The 26576-nt window shown below is 51.5% G+C and overlaps 1 protein-coding gene across 1 annotated transcript in view; it reads left to right on the forward strand.

Annotated features, from left to right (window-relative positions):
* LOC119955620 (IQ motif and SEC7 domain-containing protein 1-like) overlaps positions 1-22952 on the forward strand; it is a 51403-nt gene extending 28451 nt beyond the window's left edge. Inside the window, exons 6-12 of the mRNA XM_038782020.1 lie at positions 280-446; positions 1459-1598; positions 2505-2630; positions 4963-5062; positions 9570-9731; positions 13474-13644; positions 22791-22952. Of these exons, the coding sequence (XP_038637948.1) occupies positions 280-446; positions 1459-1598; positions 2505-2630; positions 4963-5062; positions 9570-9731; positions 13474-13644; positions 22791-22804 (880 nt within the window). The 3' untranslated portion in view covers positions 22805-22952. The remainder of the gene's footprint in view (positions 1-279; positions 447-1458; positions 1599-2504; positions 2631-4962; positions 5063-9569; positions 9732-13473; positions 13645-22790) is intronic.
* The last annotated feature ends 3624 nt before the right edge of the window (positions 22953-26576 follow it).

The raw sequence follows: 26576 nt of genomic DNA on the forward strand, positions 1-26576 counted from the left end.
ACCGTGTCAAAACCCACTTCTCAGAATCTGACGTTTCAATAAGATCACCTCGCGTTCTTCTAAACTCCGATGGGTACAGGGCCCAATCTGCTCAACCCTTTCCTCATCAGACAAAAACCCTCCTCATCCCAGGAATCCGCCTTATGAACCTTCTCTGAATGGCCTACCATGCAAGTATATCCCCTCCTTAAGTAAGGTCCATCCCGCGCAAGGAACGCATGTGAGAGTCTATGAGCTGTTGTCAGACTTTTGAAAACATTGCTTGTGCCCGCTCTCCAGCCAACGCTACTGCATCTGTAACCCGGCTCTCGTGCGGCAGTTTCGCAATCCCGACACCATCTTCATTCTGGCCTTCGCCATCATCCTGCTCAACACCGACATGTACAGTCCCAATGTGAAGCCCGAGCGCAAAATGAAACTGGACGACTTCATCAAGAACCTGCGAGGTGAGTTCCAGCCACGCGGTGCAGCCACACTCATCCGGGGTCCTCGCGCTGTTTGTTTGCTGTTTGTACCCTTACGACATCCACAATGTCATCACCAACACTCACAAACTCTCAGCACTCTCGAAATAGCCCATCAGCCGGCACTGGATAAGCAGAAATTCCCTCCAAGTAAATATTGCGCAGACTGAAGCCATTGTTCTGTGTTCCCACTCCAAACTCAGTTCCATAACGACCAAATCCATCCCTCTGCCTGATAACACTGAGGTGAAACCACCTCGCTCGCAACCTCAGTGTCATGTTTGACCCCCAGATGAGTTTCTGACCTCATATCCACTCCGTCACGAAGACCGTCCACTTCCAACTCTGCCCCGTCTTATTCACTGTGGAAACCCTCAACTCTGCCATTGTTACCTTCAGACTCAACTACTCCGTCGATCTCCTGGCTGCTCTCCCACATTCTACCCTCCATAAACATTAGCTGATCCCAAACTCTGCCTCCCCCCTCTGCTGCACAGGTCCTAACTTGCATCGAGTCTCCGTTCAGCCATCACCCACTGAGCTCGCTGACCCACGCTGGCTCCCGGTCTGGCAAAGCCTCAATTTTAAAGTTATCATTCCCATTTTCAAATCCCTCTATGCACTCCTCACTCCCTTCCTATTTCTGTAACCTCCTCCACCCCCTACAATACGACATGGGGAGTGGGGAGAATATTGAACTCGCTCCCACAGGGAGTGGGGAAGAATGTGGAACACTCCCACAGAGAGTGGTTGAGGTGAATCGAGTTGACGTGTTTAAGGGGGGGAAAGGGGAAGCTGTTATAAACACAAGGAAGAAATTAACAGAAGAATATGGGGGAGGGGAGATGAAGTAGGCAGTCGGAGGAGGTTGGAATGGGGGCAGAAAGTGGCATGGAGTAGGGGGGCTGAATGGCATGCTTCTGTGGTGTTGGCTCAATGCAAATTTAGATTTCTGCTTAATTCTAAGATCTTCATGCCCTCCCATCTCATATAGGAGTGGATAACGGAGAGGATATCCCACGGGATATGCTGATGGGAATTTACCATCGCATCCAGAAACGGGAACTGAGAACCAATGATGACCACGTATCGCAGGTTCAAGCGGTGGAGAGGCTGATAGTGGGCAAGAAACCGGTAAATCACCCTCTACACTGTCCCCATCAAACACTCCCAGGACAGGTACAGCACGGGGTTAGATACAGAGTAAAGCTCCCTCTGCACTGTCCCCATCAAACACTCCCAGGACAGGTACAGCATGGGGTTAGATACAGAGTAAAGCTCCCTCTATACTGTCCCCATCAAACACTCCCAGGACAGGTACAAAACGGGGTTAGATACAGAGTAAAGCTCCCTCTACACTGTCCCCATCAAACACTCCCAGGACAGGTACAGCACGGGGTTAGATACAGAGCAAAGCTTCCTCTACACTGTCCCCATCAAACATTCCCAGGACAGGTACAGCACTGGGTTAGATACAGAGTAAAGCTCCCTCTACACTGTCCCCATCAAACACTCCCAGGACAGGTACAGCATGGGGTTAGATACAGAGTAAAGCTCCCTCTTCATTGCCCCCATCAAACCCTCCCAGGACAGGTACAGCATGGGGTTAGATACAGAGTAAAGCTCCCTCTTCATTGCCCCCATCAAACACTCCCAGGACAGGTACAGCACGGGGTTAGATAGAGTAAAGTTCCCTCTACACTGTCCCCATCAAACACTCCAGGACAGGTACAGCACGGGGTTAGATACAGAGTAAAGCTCCCTCTTCATTGCCCCCATCAAACACTCCCAGGACAGGTACAGCACGGAGCTAGATACAGAGTAAAGCTCCCTCTGCACTGTCCCCATCAAACACTCCGAGGACAGGTACAGCATGGGGTTAGATACAGAGTAAAGCTCCCTCTTCATTGCCCCCATCAAACACTCCCAGGACAGGTACAGCACGGGGTTAGACACAGAGTAAAGCTCCTCTACACTGTCCCCATCAAAGAATCCCAGGACAGCAGGGCTGTGATTTAAGGTTGCTGTTTCATTCTACAGGTTCTATCCTTGCCTCATCGCAGGCTTGTTTGCTGCTGTCGACTGTACGAGGTTCCAGACCCAAATCGACCGCAGAAGCAGGGGGTCCATCAACGAGAAGTCTTTCTCTTTAATGATCTGCTTGTGGTAAGATGCAGTCCCACTTACCTTGTGCTCCCACTCTCTCACCCTGCGTTTTTTCAATGGCCAAAAGCCTGGCTTGACACATCCCGATGCCAGTCTTGAGAGCCGCATTATCAGTTTGTCAGTGCTATGGGAGCGCTGCACTGTCGGAGAGTCAGTGCTGAGGGCATCCCACACTGTCAGAGCGTCAGTGCTGAGGGAGCGCCGCACTGACGGAGGGGTCGGTCAGTGCTGAGGGAGCCCCGCACTGTCAGAGGAGCGGTGCTGAGGGAGCACTGCGCTGTCGGTGGGTCAGTGCTGAGGGTGTACCAGACTGTCAGAGTGTCAGTGCTGAGGGAGCACCGCGCTGTCGGAGGATCAGTGCTGAGGGTGTACCAGACTGTCAGAGTGTCAGTGCTGAGGGAGCGCCGCGCTGTCGGTGGGTCATGCTGAGGGACCACCGCTCTGTCGGTGGGTCACTGCTGAGGGGGCACAGCACTGTCGGAGGATCAGTGCTGAGGGAGAGCCACACTGTCGATGGGTCACTGCTGAGAGAGTAGTACTTATGGAACCCCATGCTATCAGAAGGTCAGTACTGAGGGAGCGCTGCACTGGTGGAAAGACCGTACTAAGGGAGTGCTTCACTGTCTCAGGATCAATGCAGAGGGAATGCTGCCCTGTCGCATGGCCAGTGCTGAGGGAGTGAAGCACTATTGGAAGGTCAGTGCTGAGGAGCGCTGCACTATCGGAAGGTCAGAACTGGGGGAATGTCAGAGGGTCAGTACTGAGGGAATGCCACACTGTCAGAAGGTCGGTACTGAGGTAGCGCTGCAATGACGGAAGGACAGTACTGAGAGAGTGCTGCACTGTCGCAGGATCAATGCTGAGAGGGTGCTGCAGTGTCGGAGGGTCAGTGCTGAGGGAGCAACGTGCTGTCGGAGGTTCAGTGCTGAGGGAGCTCTACACTGTTGGAGGGTCAGTACTGGTGGAATGCTGCACTATCGGAGGGACAGTAGTGAGGGAGCGCTGCATTATCGGAGGGCAGCATTGAAGGGCTGTCAGTGTGTCAGTGGATGGAATTCTGGACAAGAACCCAAGGGTTCCTTCTACCCTATCAAGTGGATGCAAACGATCTCATGGCTACTTTTGGAAGAGGTGCCGAGTTGGGACCAGACCGACCTGGTGGCCTGGGGCACAATGTTGATTCCTGAACCCATTCTGACAAAGGAGGTATAATGTGGTGGATACCGGAGCAGGTTTCCCTGCCCAACAAGCAGATGTTTAACCTCTGTGTTCATGACCATATTCCTCCAATGTTTGTTCCTCTTTACATTGTTCCTGTGTACATTGTCCTGGAATGGGGAGATGGTCTGAATCTTATGCGAAAGATCCTCAATGTCGTCCAGTCCTGTGCCCGCCTGTCTGCCTCATTTCCCACCCCTGCTTGTGGGATCGTGCTCTGCGCAGAACCAGTCTCCACATTTCCCCCTCGCAGAGGGTCACTGTGCTCGTTCTGTTCGCAGAGAATGCTTTGGTCACCCTGTGTGGCAGGCGGTAAGGTCAATCTTCCTCCTCCCCCACCCCCAGAATATACAGAATGTGACTCGCTGTCACGGGAATGTTGCCATTTCCTCAGCACCTCTGCCGTTGCTCCTTTCTGGAGAGCTGAGTGAACGCAATGGTTTTCCTTCCCTTCTGCTCGCTCTCGGTCACCTTCCGCTCCGTCTCTCCCGCTCCCTCTTGTCAGTCCCACCACCGTCTCTCTGCCATTTCCTCTCTCTGCCTCTTTCATCCCTCTCTCACTGCTTCTCTCTTGCTCTCTCCCTCCTACATTCCTCTTTCTCGTTCACCCCTGCCATTTCTTCCCTTCTCAAACTTTTCCACTCCCTCTCCTGACCACTGTCCCTTTTCTTTCTCTCTCTGTCCTGTTCTATCATTTTTTTGCTCTCTTCCACACAACATTAACTGTATTTTTATCACTGTCTCTCTCCATCTCTCTGTCCCCGTCTCTGTCTGTCTCTGGTGTCTTTCTCCATGCATCACTCTCTCTCTCTCCCTTCGAATCTCTTCCTTCGTCTCTCTCCATCTCTTTCTATCTCTCCACTTTTCTCTGCCTCGTTTTTTCTTTCCCACCCCCTCTTTCTCCCAATCTCTGTCCCTCGCTCTTTCTCTCTCTCTCTATCTTTTCCTCTCTCCCTCTTGCTGTCTCTCTCTTCCTCTTGCTCTCTCTCTCTGCCACTTTCTCTCTCCCTCCTGCTTCTTTCTTTTTCTCTCTCTCCCTCTCTCTCTCTTTCTCTATCCTGTATCTTATCGTCTCTCTTTCTGTCACCATGACTTCTACATTCTTTTCTTCCAGGTCACTAAAGTCTTTCAGAAGAAGAAGATATCTGTGACGTACAGTTTCCGCCAGTCCTTTGCGCTGCACGAGATGAAGGTTAACCTATTTCAGAATGCTTGTGAGTGTCTTACTCCCACCAACTGAGTCAGCTGGTGAATGCTGGCTTGGCCTGACCTGGAGTCACACAGACAGGGTTATGTCCCTGCTGCGAATCGGAGTATGGTTGCAGTGCATGGGAGGGCCACTTGATCCTTCGGGGCTCTGTGCTCGCAGCTCACTACCAGCCGGGCTGGGGGAGGAGGTGCTGTGCTGAATTGCTCTCGGCATTCATGGCCGAACAGTTGGATGATGCCCACTCTGACACGCGAGGGGAAAATATTCTGATAGCTTGCATGCCACGCCACAACTCCTCGGCCCCCAGGATCGTAGTGGGCAGCAGAGAGGAGAGGGTGGGCCAGGTTGCTGTGAGAGTTGCTAGCTGTTAAGTGTGTCCTAGGCACAACCATCATTAGCTGCTCCATCAATGACCATCATAAGATCAAAAAGTGGGGAAGTTCGCTGATGATTGCACAATGTTCAGCACCATTCACGACTCCTCAAATAATGAAGCAGTCCATGTCCAAATGCAGCAAGACCTGGAATATCCAGGCTTGGGCTGACAAGTAGCAAGTAACATTCGTACCACACAAGTGCCAGGCAATGACCATCTCCAACAAGAGAAAATCTAACCATCGCCCTTGACATTCAATGATGTGGAGATGCCGGCGTTGGACTGGGGTGAGCACAGTAAGAAGTCTTACAACACCAGGTTAAAGTCCAACATGTTTGTTTCAAACACTAGCTTTCGGAGCACTGCTCGTTCCTCAGGTGAATGAGGAAGGAGCAGCGCTCCGAAAGCTAGTGTTTGAAACAAACATGATGGACTTTAACCTGGCGTTGTAAGACTTCTTACTTGACATTCTATGGCATTACCATTGCTGAATCCCCCACAATTAACATTCTGGGGTTACCATTGATCAGAAACTTAATTGTACCCAGCCATATTAATACTGTGGCTACCAGGGCGGTCAGAGGCTGTGAATCCTGCAGAGAGTAACTCACCTCATGACTCCCCCCCAAAGCCTGTCTACCATCTATAAGGCACAAGACAGGAGTGTCATGGATTCTCCCACTTGCCTGGATGCCTGGATGAGTGCAGCTCCAACAAAACTCAAGAAGCTGAACACTGCCCAGGACAAATCAGAGGGAGACATTGGATTGATGGTACTGTCATTTGACTGGTAACCCAGAGAACCAGCGTAATGCTCTGGGGACCGGGTTTCAATCCAGCCCACAGCAAATGGTGAAAATCTGGTTTTAAAAGTCTCATGATGACCAATGAAACAATTGTTGATTGTTCTAAAAGCCCATCTGGTTCACTAATGTCCCTTTAGGAAAGGAAATCTGCCCCCTTACCTGGTCTGGCCCGCGCGGTATGGCGGTTGGCACTGCTGCCTCACAGCGTCAGGGACCCAGGTTCAATTTCGACCGGAGGTGACTGTGGAGTTTGCACGTTCTCCCCCGCGTCTGTGTGGGTTTCCTCCGGGTGCTCTGGTTTCCTCCCACAGTCCAAAGATGTGCAGGTTAGGTAGATTGGCCATGGTAAATTGCCCTTTAATGTCCAAAAATGTGCAGGTTAGGTGGGGCTATGTGGTTACAGGGGTAGGGCAGAGGAGTGGGCCGAGGTAGGGTGCTCTTATAGAGGGTCGGTGTAGATTCTATGGGCCAAATGGCCTGTTTCTGCACTGTAGGATTTCTATGATATGACTCCAGACCTACAGCAATGTGGTTGACTCTTAATTGGCAATGAGGGGTGGGCAATAAATGCTGGCCCAGCCAACGATACCCAAGTCCCATGAACCAATTTTTAAAAAAGCCCTCATTTTATTAACATGCTAACCACCACCTTCAACATATATGCTCATTCCTTCACCAACACATGGCAGTAGCCGTGTGTACCGTCTACAAGATGTACTTCAGCGAATCGGGGGGGGGGATACTCTTAGCATCCATGTTTCAATAAGATCAACTCTTGTTCTTCAGGGCTCCGATTTTTCTCATCAGCCTTCATCTCCTTCATCCCAGGAATCGGCCCAGTCAACCTTCTCCGAATGGCCTCCAACAAGACTATATATATATATATATAGGGTGTCCGAAACTGCACACACACGCTCTCTCTCTGACACAAAGCTGAAGTCTCTGGGGAGAAAGCTTTCTAATTCTTGCTTTTTAGGTTTTTTGTATTCAATGTAATTTGTTAAGTCCTCCAGCATAATAGGGGCCGGGATTCTCCTTTCCGGGGACTTAGTCCCCACATCGGTGGGAAAACCGCCGTCAACAACTCCGGCGTCAATGGGCCCCCAAGGTGAGGAATTCTCATCTGTCTCGGGGGCTAGGTGGATGGTGGAGGGGTTGCTGCCGCTCCAGCCGGCGACGAAGGGACTGCGCGAGTTCGGGCTTTTGCCAAAGGGCCGGCGTGATCTTGCACATGCGCGGAACCGCCGGCGTGTTTTGCCGCATGCGCGGGGGTTCTCTTCTCCGCGCCGGCCATGGCGGAGCCCTACAGGGGCCGGTGCGAAAGGAAGGTGTGCCCCCATGGCCCAGGCCCGCCCGCAGATCGGTGGGCTCCAATCCATGGCCAGGCCACCGTGGGTGCCCCCCCCCCCCCCCCCCCCCCCGCAAGTTCGGATCCCCCCACAGCCCCCAGAGGACCGCCCCAGCCGAATTACCTGCCAGGTCCCACTGTGTGTGACCATACGTAACCCACGCCGGCGGGACTGGCCAAAAACGGATGGCCGCTCGGTCCATCGGGGCTCTGAGAATCGCCGGGGGGGGGGCGCTGCCAACGGACCCCGACTGGCATGGAACGAACCCTGCCCCTCCCGCCCGAAATACGGCGCCGGAGAATACGGCAGCCGGCGTCAGGGCTTGATTCGCGCCGCCCCCCGGGGATTCTCCAACCCGGTGGGGTTGGAAAATCCGCCCTGAAGCTCTGTCTTATCTCGAGTTAGTCTTTGTCTCTCTCTCTCTCGGGATTTTGCTTTCAGCCAGTGAACGGGCCCCTTTGAGGGCTGGGACTGGTCTGATGTGGTCCTGGGCATGGCTCTTCTGTAAAATTACAGGTGGTTTCCAGGAGTTGAAAGTTCAATTTTCCCATGTTCCTCGACCCCATTAGCTCCTGGCTGTCCAGCTTGTTCATTTAGTTTTCAATCTTGTCTCTCTCTTTGTCTTAGTCTTGAGTCACTCGAGCCTTGCTCGCTCCATTGCTGTTAAATGCAGCACAGGCGGCAAACAACTCAGGCAGGGCAATGAAAGTGTCATTGTCCATGAGCGCTGTTACGTATGTGCATGTGTGTCGTAAAAGTTCCTTGTGTCATCAAGGGTCAATTGGGAACCGTAGTTACTGTCATGTTTATTGTCGGGCAGCAACAGCAGCCTTGTTTGTTGAGGCAACAGAGGCAGGACATGTTTGTTCGGGGTGGGAGGTGCCATGTTTGTTGCGGCAACCAAGGCCATGTTTGTCGGGGGGAGTAAGAGCAAGAATGGCCATGCTTGTTGTGGGAAAGAGCAGCCATGTTTGTTGTGGGAAAGAGCGACCATGTTTGTTGGGTGAGAGAATGGCCATGTTTGTTGGGTGAGAGAGCGGCCATGTTTGTTGGGTGAGTGAACGGCCATGTTTGTTGGTGGTCAGAGCAGCCATGTTTGTTATGGGAAAGAGCGGCCATGTTCGTTGGAGGTGAGCAGCCATGTTTGTTGTGGGGAAGAGCGGCCATGTTCATTGGAGGTGAGAGCAGCCATGTTTGTTGGGGGGGACAGGAGTGGCTATTTGCGCTGAAGGCAAGAGTGGCTGTACTTGGTGTGGGAAAGAGCAGTCATGTTTGTTGTGGGAAAGAGCACCCATGTTTGTTGAGTGAGAGAGCAGCCATGTTTGCTGTGGGAAAGAGCAGCCATGTTTGTTGGATGAGAGATTGGCCATGTTTGTTGGGTAGGAGAGCAGCCATGTTGGTTGGAGTGAGAGCGGCCATGTTGACTGGGGTTGAGCACGTTTGTTGGGTGAAAGAGCGGCCATTTTGATGGGAGGTGAGAGCAACCATGTTTGTTTGAGGTGCGCGCAGCCATGTTTGAGGGGAAAGCGAGAGAGGCCATGTTTGTGTGTTATTGGTCATGTTTTCTGTTGGCAAAATTGGCCATGCTTGTTGGGGTGGTGAGACGAGTGGTCATGTTTGTTGGGGCTGAGAGTGGCCATGTTTGTTGGTGTGTAGGGGGCCAGAGTGGCCATGTTTCTTGAGGGTGAGAGTGGTCATGTTTGTTGGGGTGGGGGTGGATGAGAGAGGCCATTGTTGTTTGAGAGGGAGCAAGAGTGACTATGGCTGTCGGGGGCAAGGGTCATATTGCGTTCCACGAGAACCTGACATGGATCATGACTTGGCCTGAGAACACTCCCCCCCCGCCCCCCCCCCCCCCCCCCCGCTCCCTGCACAGACATTAATGTAACTCACGCCTCCCCCCACACTTTCCCAGCCCCATTGTCCCCAAAATGCCCATCTCTCTCTCCCTCTCTCACAATTTCTGTTTTCTAACCCCAGATTATCCCCACGGCATCAAGCTGGCCTCGTCCATCCCCAGTGCAGAAAAGAAGATCCTCATCATCTTCAATGCCCCCAGCGTGCAGGACCGGACCAGGTTTGCGAGTGACTTGCGCGAGTCTGTTGCCGAGGTCCAGGAGATGGAGAAATACCGGGTAGAATGTAAGTATTGAGAAGCCGGTGATGTGTTGCATGCAAGCTGCTTGTTGCCAGAAATGTTTGTGAGGGGGCAAGAGCAGACATGTTGGTTAAGGGTGGGTGACAACCATTTGAAGGCATTGCAGCCATGTTGCTTGTGGCAAGGGCAGCCATGATTGTGTGGGGGCAGGGGCGACCATGTTCATTGGAGGCAAGGGAGAGAGTTACAGGCTCAAGGACGACCATGTAGGTTGAAGACACGCATAATCATGTTTGCGTAGGATGGGCAACCACGCCAATGTTTTCTGGTGGCAAGAGCGATCATGTTTGCTGGAGAGGAGGCGATAGCGGCCATGATTGTTGGAGATAAGAGTGGCCTTGTTTGTTGAAGGCAAAAGAGGCCTCATTTATGGCGGGGGGGGAGGGGGTGACTTTGTTTGTTGGGGGAAAAGGTGGCCATGTTTTCTGGAGACTGGAATATTTTTGAGGGATATACTTTGCTTACCCCTAGCTCAGTTGGCTGGACAGATGGTTCGTGATACCGAATGAGGCCAACAGCAGGGATTCAATTTCAGTACAGGCTGAGGTTCCTCATGAAGGCCCACCTTCTCAACATTGCCCCTCACCTGAGTTGTGGTGAACCTCTGGTTAAATCACCACCACAGTAAGAAGTCTTACAACACCAGGTTAAAGTCCAACAGGTTTGTTTCAAACACGAGCTTTCGGAGCACTGCTCCTTCCTCAGGTGAATGGAGAGATATGTTCCAGAAACATTTATATAGACAAAGTCAGAGATGCCAGACAATGCTTGGAATGCGAGCATTTGCGGGTAATCAAATCATTATAGATCCAGAGATAGGGGGTAATCCCAGGTTAAAGAGGTATGAATTGTCTCAAGCCAGGACAGTTGGTAGGATTTTGCGAGTCCAGGCCAGATGGTGGGGGGTGAATGTAATGCGACATGCGAAAATGGAATAGTGTAGGTCAGATAGGCTTCAGATGGTTTCACGGGTCGGCGCAACATCGAGGGCCGAAGGGCCCGTACTGCGCTGTAATGTTCTATGTTCTATGAATCCAAGATCCCGGTTGAGGCCGCACTCATGCGTGCGGAACTTAGCGATATGTTTTTGCTCGGCAATTCTGCGTTGCCGCGTGTCCTGAAAACCGCCTTGGAGAACGCTTACCCGGAAATCAGAGACTGAATGCCCTTGACTGCTGAAGTGTTCCCCGACTGGAAGGGAACATTCCTGCCTGGTGATTGTCGCCGCTGCCCGTTCATTCGTTGTCGCAGTGTCTGCATGGTCTCGCCAATGTACCACGCTTCGGGACATCCTTTCCTGCAGCGTATGAGGTAGACTACATTGGTCGAGTCGCACGAGTATGTGCCGCGTACCTGGTGGGTGGTGTTTCCACGTGTAATGGTCGTATCCATGTCGATGATCTGGCATGTCTTGCAGAGATTGCCCTGGCAGGGTTGTGTGGTATCGTGGTCGCTGTTCTGAAGGCTGGGTAATTTGCTGCAAACAATGGTTTGTTTGAGGTTGCGCGGTTGTTTGAAGGCAAGTAGTGGGGGTGTGGGGATGACCTTGGCAAGATGTTCATCTTCATTGATGATGTGTTGAAGGCTGCGAAGAAGATGTCGTAGTTTCCCCGCCCCAGGAAAGTACTGGACGACGAAGGGTACTCTGTCAGTTGTGTCCCATGTTTGTCTTCTGAGGAGGTCGGTGCAGTTTTTTGCTGTGGCGCGTTGGAACTGTCGATCAATGAGTCGAGCGCCATATCCCGTTCGTGCGAGGGCATCTTTCAGCATCTGTAGGTGTCTGTTACGCTCCTCCTCGTCTGAGCAGATCCTGTGTATACGGAGGGCTTGTCCATAGGGGATGGCTTCTTTAATGTGTTTAGGGTGGAAGCTGGAGAAGTGGAGCATCGTGAGGTTATCTGTGGGCTTACGGTAAAGCGAAGTGCTGAGGTGACCGTCCTTGGTGGAGATGAGTGTGTCCAAGAATGCAACTGAATTTGGAGAATAGTCCAGGGTGAGTCTGATGGTGGGATGGAACTTATTGATCTCATCGTGTAGTCGTTTCAGTGATTCTTCGCTGTGGGTTGAAAGGAAAAAATGTCATCGATGTATCTGGTGTATAACGTCGGTTGAAGGTCCTGTGCGGTGAGGAAGTCTTGTTCAAACTTGTGCATGAAGATGTTGGCATATTGAGGTGTGAATTTTGTCCCCATGGCTGTTCCGTGCGTCTGGATGAAGAATTTGTTGTCCAAGGTGAAGACGTTGTGATCTAGAATGAAGCGGATGAGTTGAAGAATTGCGTCTGGACATTGGCAGTTGTCGGTGTTGAGGACTGAGGCTGTTGCAGCAATGCCGTCCTCATGGGGGATGCTGGTGTAGAGTGCCGAGACATCCATTGTGACGAGGAATGTTCCTGGTTCAACTGGTCCATGGGTGCTGAGTTTCTGTAGGAACTCCGTCGTGTCGCGACAGAAGCTGGGTGTACCTTGTGCGATGGGTTTCAAGATGCCCTCGATGTGGCCACCACCAAATCACCACCAAACAGCCCTCCCCCCGCCCAGGGAGAAAGCAGCCTGTGGTCATCTGGGACAATAGCGACTTTACTTTTAGTTTACCCACAGTGTCAAACCATCACAGCCATTGAGAGAAAGCAACTCAGGGTGTCAGGGTGACTGCGCATCCCATTTTTCCAGGCGACATTCGCGGGTGAGGCACTACGTACCTGTCACCCATCGCATTTGAAGCAACACCCTCCTTTTTAACTATTGCGTTGGCTTCAAATCCATTCAACATGGCTCTGCGCCTCACTGGAGAAGGGTGATATAGGCATGGGGTCAACAAGAGGAGCTCAGAGTTGGGGAGACTGCCGAGAACAGAGCCCACTCAACTCCACAGGTGTTGAAAGTGTCACCATCAGCTTGCAGGACCCCCAGATCAGTTCGTAAAATATGTTTACCCGACCGGCATAAATAATCATTCACTGCCACCAAGAGGCACAGATTGACACTACAGCTCTCCAATCATGTCTCTATCATGAAAAGAACTTATATAGATATACAGAACAACAGATATCTGGAAGTGAGTTACAGACAGGAATCCAATTGAGGGGTTCGGATGGTTTATGTACAGAATAATAGATACCTGGGAGTGAGTTACTGATTGGAATCTAATCGAGGGGTTCGAGGTGGTTTATATATAGAATAACAGATACCTGGGACAGAGTTACAGACTGTAATCTAATTGAGGGGTTCAGGGCGGTTTATATACAGCATAACAAATACCCGGGAGTGAGTTACAGACTGGAATCTAATTGAGGGGATCAGGTTGGTTTACATATAGAATAACAGATACCTGGGAGGGAGTTACAGACTGGAATCTAATCGAGGGGTTCAGGGTGGTTTATATATAGAATAATAGATACCCGGGAGTGAGTTACAGGCTGGAATCTAATCGAGGGGTTCGGGGTGGTTTATATATAGAATAACTGATACCCGGGAGTGAGTTACAGGCTGAATCTAATCGAGGGGTTCAGGATGGTTTATATATAGAATAACAGATACCCGGGAGTAAGTTACAGACTGGAATCTAATCGAGGGGTTCGGGGTAGTTAATATATAGAATAACAGATACCCGGGAGTGAGTTACAGACTGGAATCTAATCGAGGGTTTAGAGGTATATTGGGTTTGGTTTTTAGGTGGAAACGCGGGGTGTCATTCTAACCGTTGGTTTTCCCTTGGCGACTGCAGCGGAGCTGGAGAAACAGAAAGGCGTGATCCGTGCCAGCATGTTGCAGAGCGCCAGCCTGAAGAAGGACACGGTCAACGGCACGCTGACAAGCCTGGACGACACATACGCTATGGGGGAGGGACTAAAACGGAGCGCACTCAGCAGCTCGCTGCGTGACCTCTCTGATGCAGGTACGGTTGAGGGGCAGGGTATGGGGGGGAGCGGGCTGGGTGACGGTGCAGTGACTAACCAGCAGGCAGTCAGTTGGCATGGCTCTGCTAATTATTGCTGCCGTTGTTCAACCCATTAACATTCCCTTGGCAACTCACCCGCTTCACTTCTGAGCATCTAGCTGATATTCTTTCTCTTCTATCTTTTCTCACTGACTCACAATAAAGCTCTCTTTACACTGTCCCGATCAAACACTCCCAGGACAGGTACAGGGCGGGGTTAGATACAGAGGAAAGCTCCCTCTACACTGACCCCATCAAACACTCCCAGGACAGGTACAGCACGGGGTTAGATACAGAGTAAAGCTCCCTCTACACCATCCCCATCAAACACTCCCAGGACAGGTTCAGCACGGGGTTAGATACAGAGTAAAGCTCCCTCTACACTGACCCCATCAAACACTCCCAGGACAGCTACAGTACGGGGTTAGATACAGAGTAAAGCTCCCTCTAAACTGTCCCCATCAAACACTCCCAGGACAGGTACAGCACGGGGTTAGATACAGAGTAAAGCTCCCTCTACACCATCCCCATCAAACACTCCCAGGACAGGTTCAGCACGGGGTTAGATACAGAGTAAAGCTCCCTCTACACCATCCCCATCAAACACTCCCAGGACAGGTTCAACACGGGGTTAGATACAGAGTAAAGCTCCTTCTACACCATCCCCATCAAACACTCCCAGGACAGGTTCAGCACGGGGTTAGATACAGAGTAAAGCTCTCTTTACACTGTCCCCGTCAAACACTCCCAGGACAGGTACTGCACAGGGTTAGATACAGAGGAAAACTCCCTCTACACTGTCCCCATCAAACACTCCCAGGACAGGGACAGTCCAGGATTAGATACAGGTTGTCCAGGGACAATAGACTGAACCAAGATTCTGCACATTGTAGCCGTTAGACTCGCAGCTATGGTGAAACGGAGCTGTTATTGAGTGAGTACAATGGCCGTGGGAAATAGTGACTGTTGTGTGACTATTCCTGCCACCCCGTTTTCACACAGGGTGTGGCTTGGGAGAGTGGGTTGAATAACGCTAACGTAACTGCTGCCTCAGTGCCTCGTTCTAGTGTATGCACGCATAGGCCCCTCGCATGGCACCCGAGGTGGACACCTGTTAGCATACATGCAGAAATGGGAGGGGCTTTCCAGCGTAAGGTAGGTGCTCACGGAGGTGGTGTGGGGCCAGAGAGCAGATTGTGGAAGGTTTTCCACAAGGCTGTATTGCGGGGAGAGAATGATGACACAGGGAGAGAGTTACGGAAAGAGTAATGTCACGGGGGAGGGTTACATGAAAAGAGTGATGTCACAGAGAGAGAGTTACCGGGAGAGAATGATGTCACAGAGAGAGAGTTACTGGGAGAGAATGATGTCACAGAAAGAGAATTACCGGGAGACAATGATGTCACAGGGAGAGAGTTACATGGAGTAATGTCACAGGGAGATAGTTAGGAGAGTGATGTTACAGGAGAGAGTTACAGAGAGAGAGTGATATCACAGGGAGAGGGTTAAAGGGAGAGAGTGATATCACAGGGAGAGGGTTAAAGGGAGAGAGTGATGTCACAGGGAGAGAGTTACATGGAGATGGTGAACAGAGGAACATAGGAATTAGGAGCAGAAATCAGCAATTCAACGCCTTGGGCCTGCTCCGCCATTCAATCAGATCATGGCTGATCTCTTCCTGGTCTCAAATCTACCTCCCTACCTGTAGCCCATATCCCTATAACCCGTTTTTAAAATCAAAAATATATCTATCTCTTTCTTGAAACCATTTACTGACTCAGATTGCATTACACTATGGGCCAGGAGTTCCACAAATTCACCACTGCGAGAAGTAGTTTCTCCTCGTCTCAGTTCTAAATCTACTGCCTCTCAACCTGTATCCATGACCTCTCATTCTAGATTTCCCCATAACGGAGAATGTTTGATCTACATTTACTTTATCAACCCCATTTAGTATTTTATATACCTCAATCAGATTCCCACTTATCCTTCTAAACTAGAGCGAGTATAAATCCAATCTCTCATCATACATCAACCCTTTCATCCCTGGAATTAACCTGGTGAATGTCCTCTGAACTGCCTCCAATGGCACCACATCTTTCCTCAAATAAGGAGACCAAAACTGGACACAATACTCCAGATGTGGTCTCGCCAACACACTGTACACCTGCAAGAACACTTCTCTACTTTTATACTCCAGTCCTTTAGCAATAAATGCTAACATTCCACTTACCTTTTTAATTACATGCTGTACCTGCATACTGACTTTCTGTGATTCATGAACAAAGACACCCAGATCCCTCTGCACAGACGCATCTTGAATCTGCTGTCCATTTTGATAATAATTTGCCTTTCTATTTTTTCGATAGATAACCTCACACTTATCGACATTAAACTCCATCACAAATTTTGGGCAACCTCCTGGACCATCTATATCCATCTGTAAAATCTTTATCTCCTCTTCACTGACTGCTTTCCCACCTATTTTAGTATAATCTGTAAATGTTGCTATGTTACACTCTGTCCCTGCTTGCAGAGCATTTATATAGATTGTAAACAGTTGAGGTCCAAGGACTGGCCCCTGCGGCACTCCACTAGTTGCAATTCACCAGTCAGAGAAGGACCCATTTATCCCGGTCCTCTGCTTTCTGTCAGTCAGTCAGCCAATCCTCAATCCAATCTAGCACTCTACGCCCAATCCCCTGCGATCTCACCTTCTGGATCAGTCTTTTATGCGGCACCTTATCAAACGCCTCATGGCAGTCTAGATATACCACATCCATAGGTTCCCCATTATCCATCTTGATGGTTACGTCCTCAAAGAATTCAAGCGAATTTGTCAAGCATGACTTGCCCCCTCATAAAACCATGCTGACAATGATGGATTGAGCTTTGTCTTTCCAAATGTTCAGTCATCGCCGCCTTAGTGATTGATTCCAGCAACAACCACAGAGGTCAAGCTAACCGGTCTTTATTTCAAACCTTTTACCTCTCTCCATTTTTGAATAGGGTGTCACATTAGCGTGTTTCCAATCCACCGGGACACTTCCAGAATCCAGGAAATTCTAAAATAGCATAACCAATGTATCCACTAACTCCGCTGCTACCACCCTTAATATTCTAGGATGCAGGCCATCAGGTTCCGGAAACTTATCTGCCCTTAATCCCATCAGTTTATTCAATACCGTCACATGGAGAGAGTTACAGGGAGAGAGTGATGTCGCAGGGAGTTATAGGGAGAGTGGGTCAGAGGGAGAGAGTTACAGGGAGAGAGAGTGATGTCACTGGGAGAGAGTTGCAGGGAGAGAGAGTGATGTCACATGGAGAGGGTTAATGGCGAGATTGTGATGTCACATGGAGAGACTTACAGGGAGAGAGTGAGGTCACAGGTAGAGATTTACAGGGAGAGAGTGATGTCACGGGGAATGGGTTACAGACAGAGAGAGAGTGAGGTCACAGGAAAGAGGTAAGGGAGAGAGTTATGTTACAGTTAGAGGGTTACAGGAGGAGAGTGTTACAGTTAGAGGGTTACAGGAAGAGAGTGATGTCACAGTGAGAGAGTTAGAGGAAGAGAATAATGTCACAGGAAAGAGTTAAGGGAGAGAGTGATGTTACAGTTAGAGGGTTACTGGAAGAGAGTGAGGACACAGGAATATAGTTAAGGGAGAGAGTGATGTTACAGTTAGAGGGTAACAGGAAGAGAGTAATGTCACAGGGAGAGAGTTGTCACAGGGAGAGAGTTACAGGGAGTGATGTCACAGGGAGAATTAAAGGGAGAGTGGATCAGAGGGAGAAGGTCACAAAGAGACTGATCTCACAGGGAGTGTTACAGGAAAGAGATTTAAGATGGAGAGAGTTACGGGAGAGAGAGTGATGTCACACAGAGAGAATTATGGAAGACAGCGTGACGTCAGAGGGAGAGGGTTAGGGAGATTTTTTCCCACAGGGTCCTGCTCCATCCCTGATTCCTGGAAATCCTTTGGAGTACTCAGAGTCGAAGGAGGTGACAGGCTGAACTGTTTTTGGAGTTCAGCTTTCCTCACTCCATCCCTTTCACTTTCTGGTTTTCTCTGTCTCTCTCTCTCTGCACGTCCAGCCTCTTCTTCAACATTGCCCTCCCTCCACGCTCACCCTTCCTCGTTCTCCCCCTCTATCTCTCTCCCTCCAGTAACCCTTTCTCATTCCACACCGTTCCCCTAGCTCTCACTGAACACTCATCCTCTCTTTCCCTCCTCTCCTTTCCGCTCTCTTTCTCTGAACACTCACCTCTCTCCTCCTCCCCTCTCCCTCCACAAGGAGCCTCCCTCTCCTCCTCCCTTCTCCTTCACCCATACTCACCCGAGAATCTCCCACCTCTCACTCCCTCCACTCTCGCCCTCATTCTACTCCTCCTCCCCTCCACATATCCTCTGTCCCTCCTTCCTTTTCTTTCCCCATCCACATTCACTCTCCCCCCCTCTTCTGTCTCTCCTCCCCTTCCCCCCCTCTCACACCCTCCACATTCTCCCCTTTCTCATTTTCCTCCTCTCTCTCCACATTCACCCTCTCTCTCCCTCCACACTCACCCTTTCCTCCCCTTTCCCCTCTCTCACACCCTCCACATTCTCCCCCTTTCTCTCCTTCCTCCTCTCCCTCCACATTCACCCTCTCTCTCCCTCCCCCTCTCACACCCTCCACATTCTCCCCCTTTCTCGCCTTCCTCCTCTCCCTCCACATTCACCCTCTCTCCCTCCACACACTCTCTCCTCTCCCTCCCCTCCACTCACCCTCTCCCTCCCTTCCGCTCTCCTTTCCCCTCTACTACAGCCCTCTCCCTTCTGCCCACTCACCCTCGCCTCTCCTTCCACATTCCTCCTTCCTTTCCTTCCTCCTCTCTCCACACCCTCTTCCTCCTTCCTTCCCTCTAGCTCCACTATCCCCCTCACCTCACACCCTCTCCTATTCCCCTTTCTCTCCACACTCACACTCCCTCTCTCCCTACACTCCCCACTCCCTCCCTCCTCTCCTTTCTCTGCATCTCCCCTGTCTCATCACTCACCTACCCCCTCCTCCCATTCCACACTCACCCTCTCCTCCTTTATCCGCTTCCCCTCTCTCTCCTTCGCCACATCCTCTCCCTCCCTCCATCCATCTCCCCCTCCCTCCGCCTCCTCCACCCTACCCCTCTTACCCCCTCCCTCTTTCCATCTTCCCCTCCCCATCCACACTCACCCTCTCCTTGCCTTCTCTCCATCCATGGGCGGAATTCTCCGACCCTCCGCAGGGTCGGGAAATCGCCAGGGGCCGGCGTAAATCCCGCCCCCGCCGTGGCCAGAATTCTCCACCACCCGGGAATCGGCGGGAGCGGGAATCACGCCGCACCGATCGGCGTGCCCCCCCGCGCTGATCGGCGGGCCCCCGGCGGCGATTCTCCGGCTCGCAATGGGCCGAAGTCCCGCTGCTGACAGTCCTCTCCCGCTGGCGGGAATTGGAGCACCTCTGGTACCAGCGGGCCCCCGGGGTCCTGGGGGGGACTCGGGGCGATCGGGGTCCTGGGGGGGACTCGGGGCGATCGGACCCCAGGGGGTGCCCCCACGGTGGCCTGGCCCGCGATCGGGGCCCACCGATCGGCGGGCGGGCCAGTGCCGTGGGGGCACTCTTTTTCTTCCGCCGCCGCCACGGCCTCCACTATGGCGGAGGCGGAAGAGACCCCCCCCTACCGCGCATGCGCCAGTAGTGACATCAGCGGTGCATGCGCGAACCGGCGAAGGCCTTTCGGCCCAGCCCCGACGCCGGGCGGCGGGCGTCAAAGGCCGTTGGCGCCGGTTTTGGCGCCAGTCGGCGTAGCGCCAACCACTCCAGCGTGGGCCTAGCCCCTAAAGGTGTGGAGAATTCTGCACCTTTGGGGAGGCCCGACGCCAGAGTGGTTAGCGCCACTCCGCTACGCCGGGACCCCCCCGCCCCGCCGGGTAGGGGAGAATCCCGGCCCATATCTTTCCCTCTCCACACTGACCCTTCCTCCTCCCCTCTACCTCCACACTCCCTCTCTCTTTCTCCCCTCCTCCTCCCCTCGCCACATTCACCCTCCCATTCCCTCCTGCTCAATGAGGATGCTATTGCTGGTATGAATGAGCTGTGTATAACCTGTTATGGAGGAGAAGATTGGGCGGGGATGATGGGATGAGGGAATTGTTGGAGGGGTCGGGATGGGGCTGCGGGAGTGGCAGAGGTGATGGGGCTTTCTCTTGCCTTTTTCCGCTAATGCTTGGTGTTGCGTGTCTGGTTAGGCAAGCGGGGACGCAGAAACAGTGTGGGATCGCTCGACAGTACTATGGAAGTAAGTGGCACGCCCTTCACCCCATCAAAACCCCCCCCCCCCCTCCCCCCCCCCATCCCTATCCCTCTCTCCCAAAAAAATCAAACACCCGCCAGTTAACCCCTTCCATCCCCTGGTACGTCTTTGATGTCCGCCATTTTGAATTTGTCTCCCTACTGCATGAGCACGCATGTCGGTGTCACTCTTCCAATGTTTGCACGTCTCCATCCATTTGACCCATGTCCCACTGTTGTAACTCACTGCCCATCCCTTCCTCTTCCGTTTCTTGTTGTTCAACTGCACTCACAGGGAGGGGAGCATTCCCCCCCTGCCCCCACTTTAATCCCCCAGCCTGGGTCAATTCACACCCCAAATTCAAGGGGGGGCCACCTCCAAGACCGGGTGTGTGAGGGAGCCTCTGCAGCTTGGCTTTTCTCCCTGGAAGGATTCCTGCCCCAATCCAGTTACCTGGAGACAGAATGAAAAGTCGGAGCAGGAATCCTAATTCAGCCACCCTCTCCCCAGATCCCTGTATCCCTCTTTTTAAAGCTAGCTTTCCTTTTTCAATATCGTTCTCTTCAGCATCTCAGACAATAATTCTACGGTGTGCTGGAGATGATCCACGATTTAAAAATAATTAAAACACCTTATGCACCCCTATGACCCCACTCCCCAATTTATACAATATACATTTTAAAAACTAGATTAAAACATATTTCCCACTATGGAAATAAAAATAAAATTTAAATTTGAGCATACCTACATTTCTGTGCAGGAAATTCCTCAGTGCTGACGGGGTCCTGGCTTCACTGGCCAAATGAGGCAGGCCACACTCTCACCCCTGTCTGGGTGGAGAGGTTTCTGCTGTCCAAGTATCCTGCAGTTTAAACTTCCATCACGGTCTCTTCCTCTACATATCTGCCTGTCAACAATCACTCGCTCGCTCACTCACTCGCTTGCTCACTCACTCACTCGCTCACTCACACACACTCACACTCTCTCATATACGCATACTCACTCACACCCACTCACTCACAAACACACCCATCAACTCATACATGCACTCAAACCCATACCCACTCACTCACACGCACACACCCACTCACACACGCATACTCTCTCACACATGTACTCACTCACACCCACATTCACTCACACATGCATACTCACATACGCACACTCACTCACGCACACGCATTCTCTCTCACACCCACTCACATACGCACACTCACTCACACTCGCTTTCGCACACACTCACTTACGCACACTCACTTGCACCCTCACTCTCGCACTCTCTCAAACACACAAATACGCGCGCATGCACATACACGTGCATATACATACACACTCACCCACACACACAGACACTCGCTGACTCATTCACACATGCATACACATTTACTGACACATGTATACACATGCTCACACACTCACACCAACACACTCTCACACCCACTCATGTACACTCACTCACACATGCATTCACTCACTCACACACACACACTCACACCCCACACACACTAACGCACTCCAACACACACACTCACAAACATGCACACCCACATACAAACACATTCTCACACACAGTCTTTCTCACACAGACTCACACATATACACACTCACACATTACGCACCCACTTACACATAAACACACTATTACGATCTCAGCCCAGACCCTAACTGTGGCTCTGATACTAACCCCAATATTTTATTTTCATTTTGTAAGACTGTGAGGAAAGGATACCTTGCTCTAAGAATTACTTCACTGAGAAATAGGGATATGGAATATTAAAACAAACTTTATTATGAACACAGTATAAAATATCTTTAACATCACAGCAGAAAATGGCTTACAATTACCCCTTAAACAATAGTAATCAATACGGTAACTGCTATCCCACTCAAACAATAAAACCATCACAGGGCACATCCGCTTTTAAAGACAGTTAGCAGACCCAGAGATGATCTTTAAGACTGTTTGAAGAGATCGACCTGAATCCTGTCAGAACAATGCAGGATCTCTAGCTGAATTCTTCATGGTTTGACTTCCATTTCCATCTCTGCTTCTCTGCTGAAATGCCTGGTATTCCAATTAGTTACATCATCTTTCTAACAAACTCCATGCTCCACAGTGAACCCCCTTAATCTAAACAAAAATCCCTTAACCCAAGCTTTTATGATGCTTTAATTGCACCTCTGGCTCCCAAAAAAACTTTCAAACCAGGATTCTTTTAAAACATGACTTCAGCAGTCACACACACACTAACTCATGCTTTTAACCCTCACTGCACCAAATTCAATATATCTGAAATCCCTACATTTGTAACACACACACTAACACTTTCACTCATACGCATTCTGAGGCAGAGTTGAAATTGTAAATTAAACGGGACCATGGGGCGAGAGAGACAGAGTCAAGGTTGACAACATTGGGAGGAGATTTGCATCATCACCAATGCAAAATGTTAATTCTGTTTTTCTCTCTGTTGGCTCCCCTGACCTGTTGGGTATCTGGAGCACTCTCAGTCCTGATTTTAGATTCATACCATCTGCAGAATTTCCCCATTTGTGATCGTGCCCAATTTGCCCTGCCCACCCCTCGGCCAGTTGTCTACAGCCACCCATCTCCTCCGCACAAGGCACCATCGATTCTCTCCTCGCGGACAGGGTTTGGAATGTGGGTTGATCCCACTGCCCGAATCTCCTGTCGCTCAGCGGCTGCAGGGCACTTGTGAAAGTGACTGTGTAACCAAGAAATGTTCTCTCTCTTTTCACTCCCTCTCTCTCTCTGTGTCTCTCGCTCCCACAGGGATCCATCATTAGCAGCCCCCGGGTGCAGCTGAGACCCGTGCCCATCCAGGAGGATTCGACCATGCGGCCTCACCGACAGTTCTCCAACTCTGCCTCCTTCCTCGGCTCCCTGTTCGGCAGCAAGCGGGGCAAGCAAGCCTCGCAGGCCTATTCGCAGGCTGGCGGAGCCCAGCAGTACCCAGCCTCCTCCTACCAGCCGGCCTACCAGCTCCAGAGTGGACAGTCGGAGGTGCCATCCAAGATACAAGCGCTACATGCCCAATACTGCCAGCCACCACCACCTTATTACCACCACCATCGCTTCCACGCGCAGCCCAACCCACAGCACATGAATGTCACCCTCCAGCGACAGTGCAGGCAGAGACCCAAACTGCCCCCGCTCCTGCCCCGTGCCACCATGGTGCACACAATCCGGCCACCCATCAGCTCGCCGCAATCCCCGCTCGCGCCTCACCAGCTACCCACATATGCCATCAGTCAGCCGCTCTCGCAGTACGTGCCGCCGCCACACACCCACTCCGCGGCCCTGCAGGCACAGCTGCAGAAGCAACACCTGCACTTGCTGCAGTCACATCACCCGGCGGTGCAGCTGGGCCAGCACCACGGCGCTGCCACAGCACCGCAGCACCCACTGGCACAGCACACGCTGAAGCAGCACCCACTGGCGCACCACACCCTGCAGCATGCGCAGCAGCATGCACTGCAGCAGCAGCATGCGCAGCAGCATGCGTTGCAGCAGCAGCACGCGCAGCAGCATGCGTTGCAGCAGCATGTGCAGCAGCATGCGTTGCAGCAGCATGCGCAGCAGCATGCGCTACAGCAGCATGCGCAGCAGCAGGCGCTGCAGCAACAGCATGCGCAGCAGCATGTGCTGCAGCAACAGCATGCGCAGCAGCATGCGCTGCAGCAACAGCATGCGCAGCAGCATGCGCTGCAGCAGCAGCATGTGCAGCAGCATGCGCTGCAGCAACAGCACGCCCAGCAGCATGCGCTACTCCAGCAGCACGGCCTGCCGCCCCAGCTCTCACCCCACTCGCCCCTCTCCCCGCTCACACCTCACTCCCCCCTCACCCCTCTCACCCCTCTCACCCCCCTCACCCCACAGTCCCCGCACTCCCCTTACTCGCCGCTGCTCCCCCTGCCCCTCTCAACCCTGCCCCCGCACCCTCAGCAGACCCTCGTCGGGCAACCGAGCAGCCAGGTCTCAACCGGAGTCAAAGCCAAACCCGTCAACCGGATTAGTACGGTGGTGTGAACAAGGGAACCGGTGGGGGGGGGGGGGGGGGGGGAGTGGGGATGGGGAGGGCAGAATCTTGGTGAGAGTTTTTTTTTGGTGTGGTGGTGGTATGGGGGTTGGGGGGTGGGGGGGGGGGGGGGGGGTTGGGTGCGGAAAGAGAAACTGTTCCTTAACCTCCGCACACCCTTTGGAAATTTCTATGTCAACCCCTCTCCCAGTTGGATTCTCCCTTTCAGAAATGGGGAGCAGCTGTCAAGGAGGTTGCAAACACTGAATCCTGAGGGGGTGTCCTGGCCAACCTGGTCCTGCCGCAGTCTAGCATGGCCTAACTGGGCCTACCATAGCTTACCAGGCCTACCCCGGTCTAGCATGGCCTAACCGGGGCCTACCACGGCCTACCTGCCCAGAAGGAAAAGCTCATTCAAATTTTCCAAATCCCGGTAAATCCCTGTACAACTGGCACCAGTACCATTCTAAGGTATACATCTGGCAATTCATACCAGTATCCTTCAAGTATTACTATTTTTATTTTTCATTTTGGGGCAGAGCTACTCTGGCCCACTGTCCAGTAAGGCCCTCAGTTTCTTTCTCAGCCCAGTCCCACCCCACTCCCCGTCATGAGACATGCGTGGGAAACTCTGGATTTCCTCCCCCACCTTTTTTTTGATATATAAAGAAATAAACAAAACAGGACAAAAAAAAGTATAACCTCTTGCTGTGTTGCACGGAAGCCTGAAAAGGCTGAGGGGAGGGCGAATGTTGCTCTCCCCTAAGAGAACGTGCCTCGCTGGCCCACGGTTGAAGTTTGTCAAGGGGAAAGAGAGATATATCACGAGGGCCACGTTCTTGAATGAATGTATATTTAAAAAGAAAAACATATATTTAATTGTAATTAATTAATAGGCGGACTGTATAATTCAGCAAATATATTTATTGAAGTACTTTTGCCAAATTAAGACGTCATGATGGAGACAACTCTCAGGTGTTGCCGTTTCTGATCGGATGAAACAGGATTTGAGGAGGACGAGGTGATGCTTTCCTCTGGGTTGTCTCTGGATACTTGTGAGTGCTCCGGGAGCACAGTGGGAGAGCTCTGGGTTTAGGGACTGCAGATGTTCATCAAGGTGTTTGTTTTCCCAAGCCTACACCTGGAGGTCACGGGATGATGAAACCCACAGACGCAGACGCGCGTCCCATTCACCGGGTGGGGGAAATTGGAGACGCAGACCCGCGTCCTGTCACAGCGTGGTGTAAAGTGCAGACACAGGCCCGCGAGGGGGACATCGCAGAGGCAGAGCTGCATCCAGAAACAGCGTGGGGGAAATCACAGCCACAGGCCTGTGTCCCAGCACCGTGTGGGGAATCACAGCAACGGTTTTAAGCTGATAGCATAGGCACAGGAACTGTGAGACTGCCTCACAACTGTCTTGAAATGGCCTTCCAGCATGTGGCTTCCATCAAACACTCCCAGGACAGGTACAGCATGGGGTTAGATATACAGTAAAGCTCCCTCTACACTGTCACCATCAAACACTCCCAGGACAGGTACAGCACAGGGTTAGATACAGAGTAAAGCTCCCTCTACACTGTCCCCATCAAACACTCCCAGGACAGGTACAGCACGGGGTTAGATACAGAGTAAAGCTCCCTCTACACTGTTCCCCATCAAACACTCCCAGGACAGGTACAGCACAGGGTTAGATAGAGAGTAAAACTCCCTCTACACTGTCCCCATCAAACACTCCCAGGGCAGGTTCGGAACGGGGTTTGATACAGAGTAAAGTTCCCTCTACACTGTCCCAACCAAACACTCCCAGGGCAAGTACAGCACAAGGTTAGATACAGAGGAAAGCTCCCTCTACACTGTCCCCATCAAACACTCCCAGGGCAGGTACAGCACGGGATTAGATACAGAGTAAAGCTCCCTCGACACTGTCCCCATCAATCACTCCCAGGACAGGGACAGCACGGGGTTAGATTCAGAGTAAAGCTCCCTCGACACTGTCCCATCAATCACTCCCAGGACAGGTACAGCACGGGGTTAGATACAGAGTAAAGCTCCCTCAACACTGTCCCCATCAAACACTCCCAGGACAGGTGCAGCACAGGGTTTGATACAGAGTAAAATTCCCAATACACTGTTCCCAACACCTCTGAGTGCTTCCAATCAAACAAAGCCATGTTCCCTGCCATTGAGATATTAAAACATTCTGTGAAATATTATAAATTCTTTAATTCCAGCAGGAGATATTGTAAACCAATGTGACAATATATTTCCAATGTTTTCCAGCTCTGCTGTATGCACAATCTAACATATAGAAGGTATAAATGTCTGTGCAGAAGCATTACACCTGAGTTACAGACTGGAATCTAATCGAGGGTTTTGGGGTGGTTTATATATAAAATAACAGATACCCGGGAGTGAGTTACAAACTGGAATCTAATTGAGGGGTTCGGGAGGGATTATATAAAGAATAACAGATACCCGGAAGTGAGTTACAGACTGGAATCTAATTGAGGGGTTCGGGAGGTTTTATATATATTATA

This window comes from Scyliorhinus canicula, chromosome 21 (assembly GCF_902713615.1).
Source record: "Scyliorhinus canicula chromosome 21, sScyCan1.1, whole genome shotgun sequence".
Classification (NCBI taxonomy): Eukaryota; Metazoa; Chordata; class Chondrichthyes; order Carcharhiniformes; family Scyliorhinidae; genus Scyliorhinus; species Scyliorhinus canicula.